The sequence below is a fragment of the Elaeis guineensis genome, chromosome 16, assembly GCF_000442705.2.
Source record: "Elaeis guineensis isolate ETL-2024a chromosome 16, EG11, whole genome shotgun sequence".
Classification (NCBI taxonomy): Eukaryota; Viridiplantae; Streptophyta; class Magnoliopsida; order Arecales; family Arecaceae; genus Elaeis; species Elaeis guineensis.
This window is the reverse complement of record NC_026008.2, coordinates 37,615,337-37,626,675: the sequence shown is the minus strand read 5'-3', so window position 1 is coordinate 37,626,675 and position 11,339 is coordinate 37,615,337. Positions and strand designations below refer to the sequence as shown.

Below are 11,339 nucleotides of genomic sequence, written 5' to 3'. Positions count from 1 at the left end.
CAGAATCCTGCATAACCTTCTTCATGGATTTGGGCATTCAAATTTAAAGCTCGTAAGAGATTTCTATTCCAGTGGAAAATCCAATGGCACAGACTTGCATATTGAGATATATTCTAGTGAAGGAATTGAAGGAGGCTGCATGAAAGATGAGACAATGGCAATTGCCAGGGTGCTGCCGCAACTCCTTGGAACGCAGTTTAATCAGCTATGCCAATGTTCGGACGCCAATGCTCAAACTGCAGAAGCTGGTTTGTTGTTTAATCTTGAGTTTAATCTCTTGATGAGATTTAAATATCTCAGTTGAGATCTCAAAATATCTCTTACCTGTTCAAAGTTTTCCAAGGATCCCATCTTGGCTAAGACAAACCAAGATCTTACTTTATCTCTAATATAGCCAAAACATTAAGATGACCAACATTTTGCACTTTAACTCATCTCAGGAATAACATTATACCCTCCAGAACAACTCCCTCAGGCTGTCAACGGGGCACTTATCAAGGTGGCGTATCAATTGAATAAAATTTTGATACTTCTATTAATCACCATTCACTAACAGAGCCAAGAATATACATGAACTACTTGCTACAGGCATTTCAGTCAGAGGCATAAACATCATTCAATCTCTCCCTACCAGATACCAATATCCACTCCACCTAGAGCCTAGATTCCAATTCTAGATGTAAAAATCTTGCAAAACTAGGACTTAGATAATTAATGGTTGAATCAAAAGGCCAACACCATTTGGAATTGAGAACCCTACCTTTAACCAAAGGATTAGAGGTAATTTTACAGACTGCTATGTTTCTGAGTAAAATTACATTTGTATTGGCCACCTCATTTCCATTCAGTAACCATGCACAGCAGGTGGTACCAAACGCACATCATTCAGTAACTGTTACTTTGGGTGCGCAATGCATTAGGCATGCTAAGCTTCAGCAGAGTGCTCGAGCCAGGCAACAAACACACCAATGCAAAAGCCAATAAGAACAGCCTCGCACAACATGTAGAAATAATATCCAAAAACTCGCTATCTAAAGTGATTATATCAAATAATAAAAATTTCAATCACTGAGACATAAATATGCAGTCCAAAGCTGTGATCAATTATCGTGCGAATGGATGCGCACAACAAAAATAAAGGTGATGAATGGAATATGCTTAAAAATAATAAATAAGCACTTGATAGAGACATGAATATTAACAGAATCTATCTAGTCCATGAAACTGAGTCGATTTCATCCCTTGCAGCCTTATACAATTCAAGCCTCTTAGCACATTGCTGTCTATGCTCCATCAAAGCTGGATCCTCGTCCAAAAGCTTAGCAAGATCCTTACCCTGCATAGCACAAAGGAATCATTAAAACCCAAAACTTAATAGAGGAAAAGGGGAAAGCTGCACTTAAGAATTAGGTTGCCGAAAGGTAGTGGAGACCTCTTTTTTCCCCAATTGTGTATAGAAATGGTCAAGCAAAGATCGCCTGGCTTCTCGAACTTGGCAGTAAACTGCTGACTTTGGGATGGAGTTTTTGAGTGTCTCCAACACCATCCCTATGTAAGAGGATATGTTGGATCCTATCCTCCTGAAATGCCCCTCACCATATCGGTCAGTAGTAGAGGCAGCCGCATTCCCTCCTTTCTCCACCTCCTGTGGAAGCCTTCGAAAGAATTCCACTGTCAAGTATGATGACTCCATGTCGACCAGCCGCAGTGCAGTCTTCCGACTATCTTCACGGAATCTCTCCAAGGCTTCATTTGCTGCAACAGCTAATTCAGCTTGGAGAGTAGGAAATCTTCTCAATTCCTGTTAATTGAAGACATCCGCATGAGTTTTGTCATTTGCAGAAATAGATAGTGCTTTAGAAGATGTTTAACTGCTTTAACACTTACCTGTGTCTCTCCTACAGACTTTCTCACCAATTCCTTCAAAACATGGTGCACCTGCAACATTTATGATTCTAGATTATGAATTTAAAAACAAAAGAAAGAAGGAAAGCTTGTGCTCCTTAAAATACCCCACCTGACCACAAAATCAAAGCCAGAAAGAATAAGCAGGAAATAGCCCAGAGGCAAACAAGAAATAAGTAAATTACAAAAACTATCTTAAGATTAGGTATAAATTACACTTATACCCAATAGTTTGAAAAACCAACATTTACAACTTTGAGATTTATGTTTTACCTACACTTTAATCCATACCGTTAGTCGGACCATTAATATTAAATGGGATCCTTGTAAAATGACCAAAATAACCTCAAATAATCTAATAACCAGTCTCCTCTTTATTTCGTCCCATTCATCTTCTTTGTCGGAGACTTCCATCGCTCTCCATCCATGGAGGCCAAAGGCAACGCCTTTCTCCTCCCCTCCCTCTTCTCCCTGTAGCAGCTAAAGAAGTGCTGCCCTCCCTCTTCAATCGCCAAGAGGCCCAGCTCCATCGCCTCGAGACCATCATCAAATCCCTTTCCAAGACCGTCTTCACTCTTGAGTTCTCCCTCTCTGCCTACTCCATACTGTAATCCCACCATCCCCTTCTTTCCGTTTTGAAGATCTTTCCCCCTTTCATCACACAGCTACCACTTGAGCTACCGGCATACGGCGACAAGATGCGTAAGGTCGCCGTGACCAAGCACAAGACCTGGTGGTCGGAGCGGTTCCAATTTGCCGCAGCTGCATGGCTGGAAGCGTTCGCCTCTACCACCGCCATTCTTCCCTACAAGGACCTCAACGGCTTCAACAAGTACTTCACCATGGTGACATCCGGGGTCAGATCTATGTTTTCTCCTCCACTGGTGAGAACCTCATCAAACTCCCTTCCATCTCGAACTCCTTGGTGACCTCTATGCTTTACTGCCTCTCCTCCTGCCGCTACGAGAGCCTCCACTTCACCAGCCATGCCAATGGCTCCATTACTATCCACCGCCTTTGAGAGTTCACAACAACTCATGGTGTATCATTGCTGATGCATTGCTACTAAGTAAATCGTATAGGATGAAAGAAAAATGAAATCGACTAAATTCCCTCAAAAAAGACCATGTATATCATATTCAAGATTTACTTACAAAAAAAGAAAAAAAAGGAACAAACAAAACATTATACTCTTTAACTGTAGTTGTTGAGAACTGAAACATGAAAAATTATTTTTCTTAGTAAAATTAGTTTTTATTACACGGCTTTTAGCAGAGCCTCGACTGAAAATAAATTTGGTAAAAAAAAAAGGACATGTCGATATTAAAATGGACGATGGCGATTGACTCCCGTATTTCCATATATTTTGGCTCGTGTTGTGTTAAGAAAAAAAATCTTGATGTAAGATTCTTTCTATGTGGCCCATCTCCCCTACCTCCTCCAGGTCCGACTGATGTTGGGAGGGATCAAGGGGAGAATATAAATAAAATATCAAATAATAAAAGAAAAACTATATCAAGCTGAAAAAAAGAAAGTGAGGGTGTTATTACCAAAAATAGCTTACCGCATCTACTGTTGCTTCAGCTGGACCTCTAAAATAATTGAGACCACCCTCAATAAGACGACGGTAACCTTGCTCTGGAGCAATTAAGTGAGGCTGATAACCATCTGCTTGGGAGACCACCTTCTTCACATTTTGCAAAGAGAGATATCGATCAAAAGGAAGTTTCCTCAAAGCAGCAGGGAGTTGATTGTCAAAAATTCCATATATTCGATCACCACCAGGTCGTCTGTTATTAAATAACAAAACATTTCACAAACTTGGATTCTTAAATGAAAATTTTAAATAATAACAATGAAAGGCACCATTTACTACATGAAGGTATATAGAAGAGGGGGAAGATCAACAAGCAAGAAGCTACATGCGTATGTACTAATGCATGTTCAAATTTAGAATTTATAAACATTAATAGTGAATGACTTATTAAAAAAAAAAAAAAACAATACACTTTAACATAATGTTACAACAATAGTTGACACCTCACAAGCGAGGCGTCAAACATCCCTTGATAACATCTCATCACATCAATACCAATAAAAAGCATTTAGGAGTGCCATGATAATGTAGTACACTGAAGCTTCCAAATGTGCTAAGTTCCTAATGTTTGAATATTTCTGGTCTTCAGCATAAAGATACCCACAAGTGGAAAATGCAAATAATCTTACATACTTGCAAGGGAAAAGAGGAAGGGAGCTCAGGAACAGTGTTGATCATCATGGAGAAACTAAAAGGCACTTACCCTCCATCTAGATGTTCTTTGAATATCCGGTCAAATGCACGACAGAGTTCCAGTATAGTGTACAGCTGCGCCTGAAAATACAAAAGAAAAAAGGAAAAAAAATTATGCATATTGTTGTTTTCTTTATAAAACACATTATTCCATTTCATACAACCGAACGAGATACAGGTGCCTACCCCTGCATCAACAGCAACTGGTCTCCCCAGATGGTCCATCTCTGATTCCAGTTCATCAATCGTTTTATTGATCAAAGATGTAATACTTGGAATGCGTGCCCTAATGACAGACTCTAGATGCTGAAAGCAGTCACCATAATTTTCCAGTGAGTGTACATCGACAGTATTTAAATGAATGATACCTTAAATTGTGAACAACAATCACATATTACCCTTGAAAGAAGCTTAGCAAGATATTCAGACCCCATTTTACTGGCCAAGTGTGCATAGTCAGGACTAGTTGCAAAGTACTCCCTCTCCTTTTGCCTGGCAGCAATCATGTCAGTATTCTTGTTTATATCTGCTTGTGAACGGTTTACAATTCCAACCCAGGGATGTTGCAACCGATAAGATCTTCCTTCGAGAACCTAGAAACAAAATTAATGTGTTAACAATTAGTTTTAAATACAAGTAAAATTATGCATAAATATACTATGATGAAATGGAAGCCACTACAGACACATATAGGGGAATATTTTCCTGATAGAAAAAAAAAGAAGAAGATAAAAACAGGAACTTACATCTAGAGCATTTGTTCCCTGATCCATTAGATCTAGCTTTGTCAACACTCCAAATGTCCTTTCACCTAACCACAGTTCAAAGAACAGATACTCACTCCAGAGCTTCATAGAAAGCTCGTAATACTATCATTGATGTTTTTAAGTTTGTTGTCTCATTGCTATTGCTGTTGCAAGAGCTACTAGAATTAACTTTACCCTTTCAGAAGCTATTGCTGACACATACCTGTTGGATCAACTTCTCTTGCAAGCTTTATTGCATCAGAAGTGGCAATATCTTGATTGGCTGGAGATATTGCCAGTATAATGCAGTTAGGCTGAAACAAAAATACAACACTTTCAGAATGAAAAATCATATAAGCAATTGTCAAAAAAATAAGCACCATCAAAAAAATAATAATAATAAATAAAAGAGTCAAAGACTAATGGCTAGAGGTCAAAAAAAAAAAAAAAATCCTATTCTGGATGGTTAACTTGGAAAGAATACGAAACCAACTAGAAGTGGGCTCCTATTATCTGACCTAAGCATATTTATTCACAGTTGCAATCCACAAGTAGCAGCAGAACATTTCTCTATGAAAAACCTAGAAAAGGTTTTAAAAAGACCAAGAGGGTTTCATTTTCAAAATGTCAATGGATATTTAAGCAAAAGGAATATAAACCTCATTGTTGAGATAAACTGACAAGTTCCCAAAAGAAAAGAATCACTAAATTATAAATGTCAGAAACAGAATAAGCCTTATAATTAAAATAGTCAGGATAGATGCTGAGATGACAAGATAATTAGCATTCTTTTCACCAGATATTAGAATCAAACAATTAGCACAATGCATAAAGTTCCACTTTGCTGCCAAACTAAATACCTTTTCTACAAATGAACGGACCATATTCTCAATATCTTCAACAATAGTATCAGGCTGCCCCTCTGCAAAAACAGACATCATTATATTAAATAACAAACAAAATGAAGCTTTACACCACATTAAACCAAAGGTTATATGCACAAAACTCAGATGAAATATGTACCTACAGCAACCTTCGTCAGACCAGGTAGATCGATCAACGTTAAGTTCACAACTGCCAGAAGCACACAGCAATGAATGGTCTCACCAATAAATGTAAAACTTTCAACTAAAGCATTATATGAGAATAGGGCACAAAAATGGGAGAATTAGTTATAGCAATAAAGAAGATCACAAGTTTTGGAAGAATCATTTGCAACAGAATTATTACTTGAGCCTTGTTTGCTTTGTTGTCCATCAGTAGCATTTCAGATTTATAACTTTTAGGAGGGGCTTATTGTCAAATTTTATAAGGATAGATAATGGAGGACTGGTATTAGATGGTTAGACAATCTCTTCTTGTAGCATTGCACCAATAACATTTTTCTGTTATCTGACCACAACTCATTCCGCAGAAGCCTTAGTGATTGGGGCCCACAAAAAATTGTCCAGTGAAAACAAAGGGATAGTGAGAGTACAGAGTGCAGAAGGCATCTCAGCCCGGATCCTTTCTAGTTCATGTTTGAACTGGATAGGATCATAGGTCCATTCCCAAATCATCATTGTTCATGCATTGTGGAACTGATGGTGATTGACAGGGTGAGAATGTAACATATCAGCCATATTCCATAACCCACCGTCAACAGTGGATGATGTAGGTTGTACCTTTCAGGAAGGATTCAAAATCAAGGCATCCATATGACCTCATCATCCATTTCTCCTTCCTTTCCTCATGTATATCAAGTGGCTAGCCTCTATTAAGGGTATTTGAAGAAAGGTAAATGATTTGTTTCAAGGAATTTTTTAAAAAAAGGATTGCTAACATAATTTTGAGACACTTTAGATGCAGGAAATAAAAATATTATTTCCCTTCTCCCAATTCTGTTGTCTCAAGATCTCTTCTGCTGGGTTAAAGAAATCGCCACGTTGATCAAGAACCCATCCTTATTCAGTCTCATGAACTATCTGAGCTCATATTTCTCAGACATTATCTACCACATTTTTCTTATAGTAGGTTTGACAAAAAATTTGGTTCCAAATAAGAGGTGAAAATGAAAATTGGCAAAAATGAATTTACCTTTTTCCTTCTTTGGAGCCTTCTCTACTCAAGAGTTACATGCTCCAATGCTAATCCCATTTCAATGGAAGACTTGAAGATAATAAAATTATTTAAGATCTAATCCAACACAATGGGAGATAATGGTTCAACTGAAGCTACAGTTCTCATTGAATTTTCAGGCATTAAGTTTCATATTTGCACTTACATATTGTCCAGGTTTGGTGGAGGGTGGCTCAATCAATTAGCTAATAGATTATGGTTACTGAGAGAAAATATGAGAGTGCAAGAACAATTGCTCAAGCTGTTGCTATTGCCTAAGATTTCTAAGGTTGCGAAACATTAACGAAGAGACTCACTGGAAACACAAGCCTACACAGATATACATGGATGCAAACAGAATGACATTTTCATACATAAATGCAGAGAATATAAAATCATGCAATGTAACAAACAGTATTAACATGTTTATACAGGAGAAACACGATTGAATTTTTTGTACCCTTTGGATGCTACTTATTAGTTTCTTCTCATGTTTGTTTATCATAAGATTGATTTAAATAAACAAATAATTTTAAATGAAAACCACAACAAAGCAAGAAGTCTAAAATTGGGAATAGCAAGCTAAATTGACAATATTTTCCATGCATTTTCAGAATATATTATAATGTTTTCTTTGATATGTCTGATGTATTAGCAAACTTTTCCTTACAACTGTTCTCCCAATCACTGTCATTAAGTCTAGTGGACGTATTCGTAAAGGATTTAGTACATTTGACAGGAAATTTTAGAAAATATTTAGTCATGATACGGTTCAAAAGACATGTTGTTCTATTCAGGGAACCATTTGTTACCACAAAAAAAGACTGAACGAGTGGTTAAAAAGAATGAAACACCTGTTATACAACAAGTAATACAATGTCCCTGTCATACAATATAACAAACAGATTCAACATATTTGAGCTGGAGAAATAAGTTTGAATTCTTTGTACCCTTTGGATGTGCTTCACTGGTGTCTTCTCACATTTGTTCAAATGAATACTTTTAAATGAAAAACATATCAAATCAACAGGAAATCCAAAATTGGGAATGACAAGTTGAATTGACAATATTTTCCATGCATTTCCAGAACATACTATGATATTTTCTTTGATACATCTGATGCATTAGCAAATCTTTTCTTACAACTGTTTGTCCCAATCACTATGATTAAGTCTAGAGGACTAATTCATAAAGCATTTAGTAGATATGAAAGGGAATATTGAATGAATATTTAGTATTGATATAGACCAGAAGACATCTTGTTCTCTTTAGTAACCATTTATTACCACAAAAGAAATTGAACAAGTGCTTAAAAAAATTGAAGCACCTGTTACACAAGTAACACAATATCCATGTCATAGCATCCATGATAATTTAAAGAGAAAGGAGATAGTGAAAGTAGTTAAATACCATATGGTGAGTAAATGCTAAGATGAATGGGCACAGGGGAAATTTGTTTTGTTTTTCCAGTCATTCTATCAGTTTCGTCTTGGATTTCTTTGCGTACAAGAGCTGCATAAAAATAATCATAACATGAAATCACCTAAAGACAATTTAAAATTGTATTTAGAAAAAGAAAATGAAAGCTGCAAATGATGCTGCCAGAAATAGACATGCACAGTCTATGTAACATAATGTTTGCATACATAAGATTCTCTTGGATGTATGAAGTATTGGTTAACCAATGCATAATCTCATATACTAAGATCTTGCCCTTTTGGCCACTTACCATGACTTTAAGAAAGGAGGGGGAAAATAAAAAGAGTATTTCCACCTCAACCATTTCAACCATCTGTTTCGTTCAGTGAGACAGGATGACATAACAACTATGTTCTTTTATACTCTTCAAAAACAACTAATGGCATATTGACTGTTTTGGGATATTGTAGACTTGGGCTCAAACTTCACATTATTCTCCTCTACTTATTAGTCATAGGCTCATAGCTAAGAAAGGGAAAAGCACAAACATAGAAAGTTTTATATGTACATTCTATGCTATTTTATATGTACATTCTATGCTATGTCAAATCAACAGGAATTCAGAACAATGTTATCAATTTGTTTTTTTGAATGCAATGTCAAATTACTTCTAACGGAATAATCCAATGAACATAACTATACCATCAAAAAAAAAAAAAAAAAGCGATCCTAGATTCTCTAAACCAATGAATAACATAAAACTTAACATATATAATAATTAAACAAGACAGCAGATAAAGAGAAACTTCTTGATGAAGAGAAAAACACACCAAAGTCAGTGAATTTCCTCCTTGGCAAGTGCAGGAATTCGGCGTACTCCCTCTGCCCTTCCTCTGTTTTGTGCAGCTGTAGCACCAACGGCCTCCTGGTCACAATTCCTTTAAAGCGAAAAGAGGGGAAAGATTAAAACATCAAAATTTAGCAAAAAAGAGTCCAAAAAAAAAAAAAAGGAACAAGGACGAAAGCTCTCAAAAACCAAACCAGATCCACGGGGAAGGAAATCCCGCCCGACAATGCTCTCCAAGACCGAGGATTTCCCCGAGCTCTGCTCTCAAACCGCATCAACAACAGAGTCAGCAGACCAAAGGAGACCAAACAGCAGCCTAGATGTATAAAGAAATGGAGAACAAGAAAAGAAAGGAGGAGACCTGTCCTCCGATGACGGCGACGGAAGGGAGCGCCTCCCATAGGGTTGGCAGGGCACCGCCGCCGTCGGCGCCGCCGTGATCGCCGAGCACCGTGCACGCCCTCTGGATCCGGTTCACGAGCCCGATCAAGCTCTCCATCGTCGTCATCTCCGAGAATCTAGCCCTAACCCTAATCTCTCTCGAAGGAACGAAGGAAGGTGAAGAAGAACGAGAGCTGCGAAGACTTCGTCGCCTCGACAAGGCTGGTGGGAGGAGAAAACGAGTAGAGGCTGGGGGCAATAGCTTGGAAGTTGCACGACTCTTTCTTCTTTGAATTATCCCATAGAAATGTCTATGCGGAATATAAATCTGCCGCCAATAAATTTCATGACAACTCATCTAGCCCGTCCATATAAATTTGTCGCATGAAATTTATATGTGAGTGTCCTAATACGGCGTAGATTACGGGTTCCTTTCTCCTCCACCGATTCCGTGGGAAAAAGTTTGGAGAGATGTCGGTCCGCAAAGTGGGAGACGCGTGGGAGTTTCTTCTTTATATCAGTACAGACTCATAGAATTTTATATGCGGCAGATGTGATGACCGTCCATGTCATTTAAAAGACGTGGACGGAAGATCTGTCATCTTCTGCAGACTTGTTTATGCGGTCGATCGACCAGCTGCCCATGGTACGACTTCAATTTGAATAACGGGTCCACCATGGCGGCCTTTATTTAAAATCCCTACATATTCGCCCATGTCGCGTTTCGGTTGTGGCGGATTCCGTGCGGCCGAATCTTTTTGAACTCCGGCTCACTCGGCCGGGTCTCTCGACCCTGGGAATGAACCGACCGGCTCCATTTGTTCAGATTGGGTCTAGTTGGCTTGATTTAGGGCATATTTTATTGGGAAAGTTGGATTCTAAAATGAGAATGAAAATGAGTGATGTCCATTCTATTTTTTTGATTGGAAGAAGTTTCATTTTTATTTTAATTCCATAGATTTGGAGGAACGTGAATGTCCAAATCTCTCAAAATCTAAATCCTATTCTTTTTTTATATTCAAATCCTATTTAAACTTTGATTATGAACTAAATACATTAAGGGGGTATTTGATTCGTAACCAAAATCGGAATGAAAATAGAAATGAGAATCGGAATGGCCAAATCTCCCGAAGCATTTGGTTCGTAATCGGAATCGAAATGGATGATTTCCATTGTTGTTGTTTGATTTATCTAAATATAGAAATCGAAATCAACTCAAATTTTCATTTTTACCTTTAAACTAAAATCTTCAAAAATTAAATTTTTTAAAATAACAAATAGATAACAAATCAATTATTATTGGAGCTATGATAAATAGATAACAAAAATAGGCTTACATTTGTTTATCCAGAGTTTAATGGGGAAAAAAAAAAAATTGACCTTCCTCAACCCTGAATACATAAAACATACTTTACATTACATCTGCAATGCTATGGCGTACAATAATTCAATTTGCAAGCAAATTCTCAGTCTCTTCTGTTCTTGTTGCAAATTCATACACAACCTCCAGTTACAGAGGCTGAGCTCTTAAACTCATGCTCATGGCAGTCAGATGTAACAAGCCAAAAATAAATCTACTGAAGAAAACCAATACATCATAGTGATAATATGGTTGTATTCATTTATTTCTCCTATCACAGAAAGCTAACATAGG

The 11,339-nt window shown here is 37.4% G+C and overlaps 1 protein-coding gene across 2 annotated transcripts; it reads right to left on the bottom strand.

Annotated features, from left to right (window-relative positions):
- Nucleotides 1–1,015: 1,015 nt before the first annotated feature.
- On the bottom strand, nucleotides 1,016–9,926 carry LOC105059566 (phragmoplastin DRP1E). Of its 2 annotated transcripts, XM_010942900.4 has the most exons (15): nucleotides 9,666–9,925; nucleotides 9,499–9,562; nucleotides 9,288–9,395; nucleotides 8,449–8,550; nucleotides 5,965–6,015; nucleotides 5,802–5,863; nucleotides 5,165–5,255; nucleotides 4,942–5,006; nucleotides 4,594–4,788; nucleotides 4,382–4,501; nucleotides 4,206–4,276; nucleotides 3,470–3,695; nucleotides 1,888–1,938; nucleotides 1,433–1,801; nucleotides 1,016–1,336 (listed from the first exon to the last, which is right to left on the bottom strand). In XM_010942900.4, the coding sequence occupies exons 1-15, from the start codon at nucleotides 9,810–9,812 to the stop codon at nucleotides 1,208–1,210; spliced, it is 1,851 nt and encodes a 616-aa protein (XP_010941202.1). In that variant the 5' UTR covers nucleotides 9,813–9,925; the 3' UTR covers nucleotides 1,016–1,207. The 2 variants fall into 2 exon arrangements, with proteins under 2 accessions (XP_010941202.1, XP_073105799.1); XM_073249698.1 differs by lacking the exon at nucleotides 1,016–1,336 and having other exon boundaries at nucleotides 1,590–1,801; nucleotides 3,456–3,695; nucleotides 9,666–9,926.
- Between the last annotated feature and the right edge of the window lie 1,413 nt (nucleotides 9,927–11,339).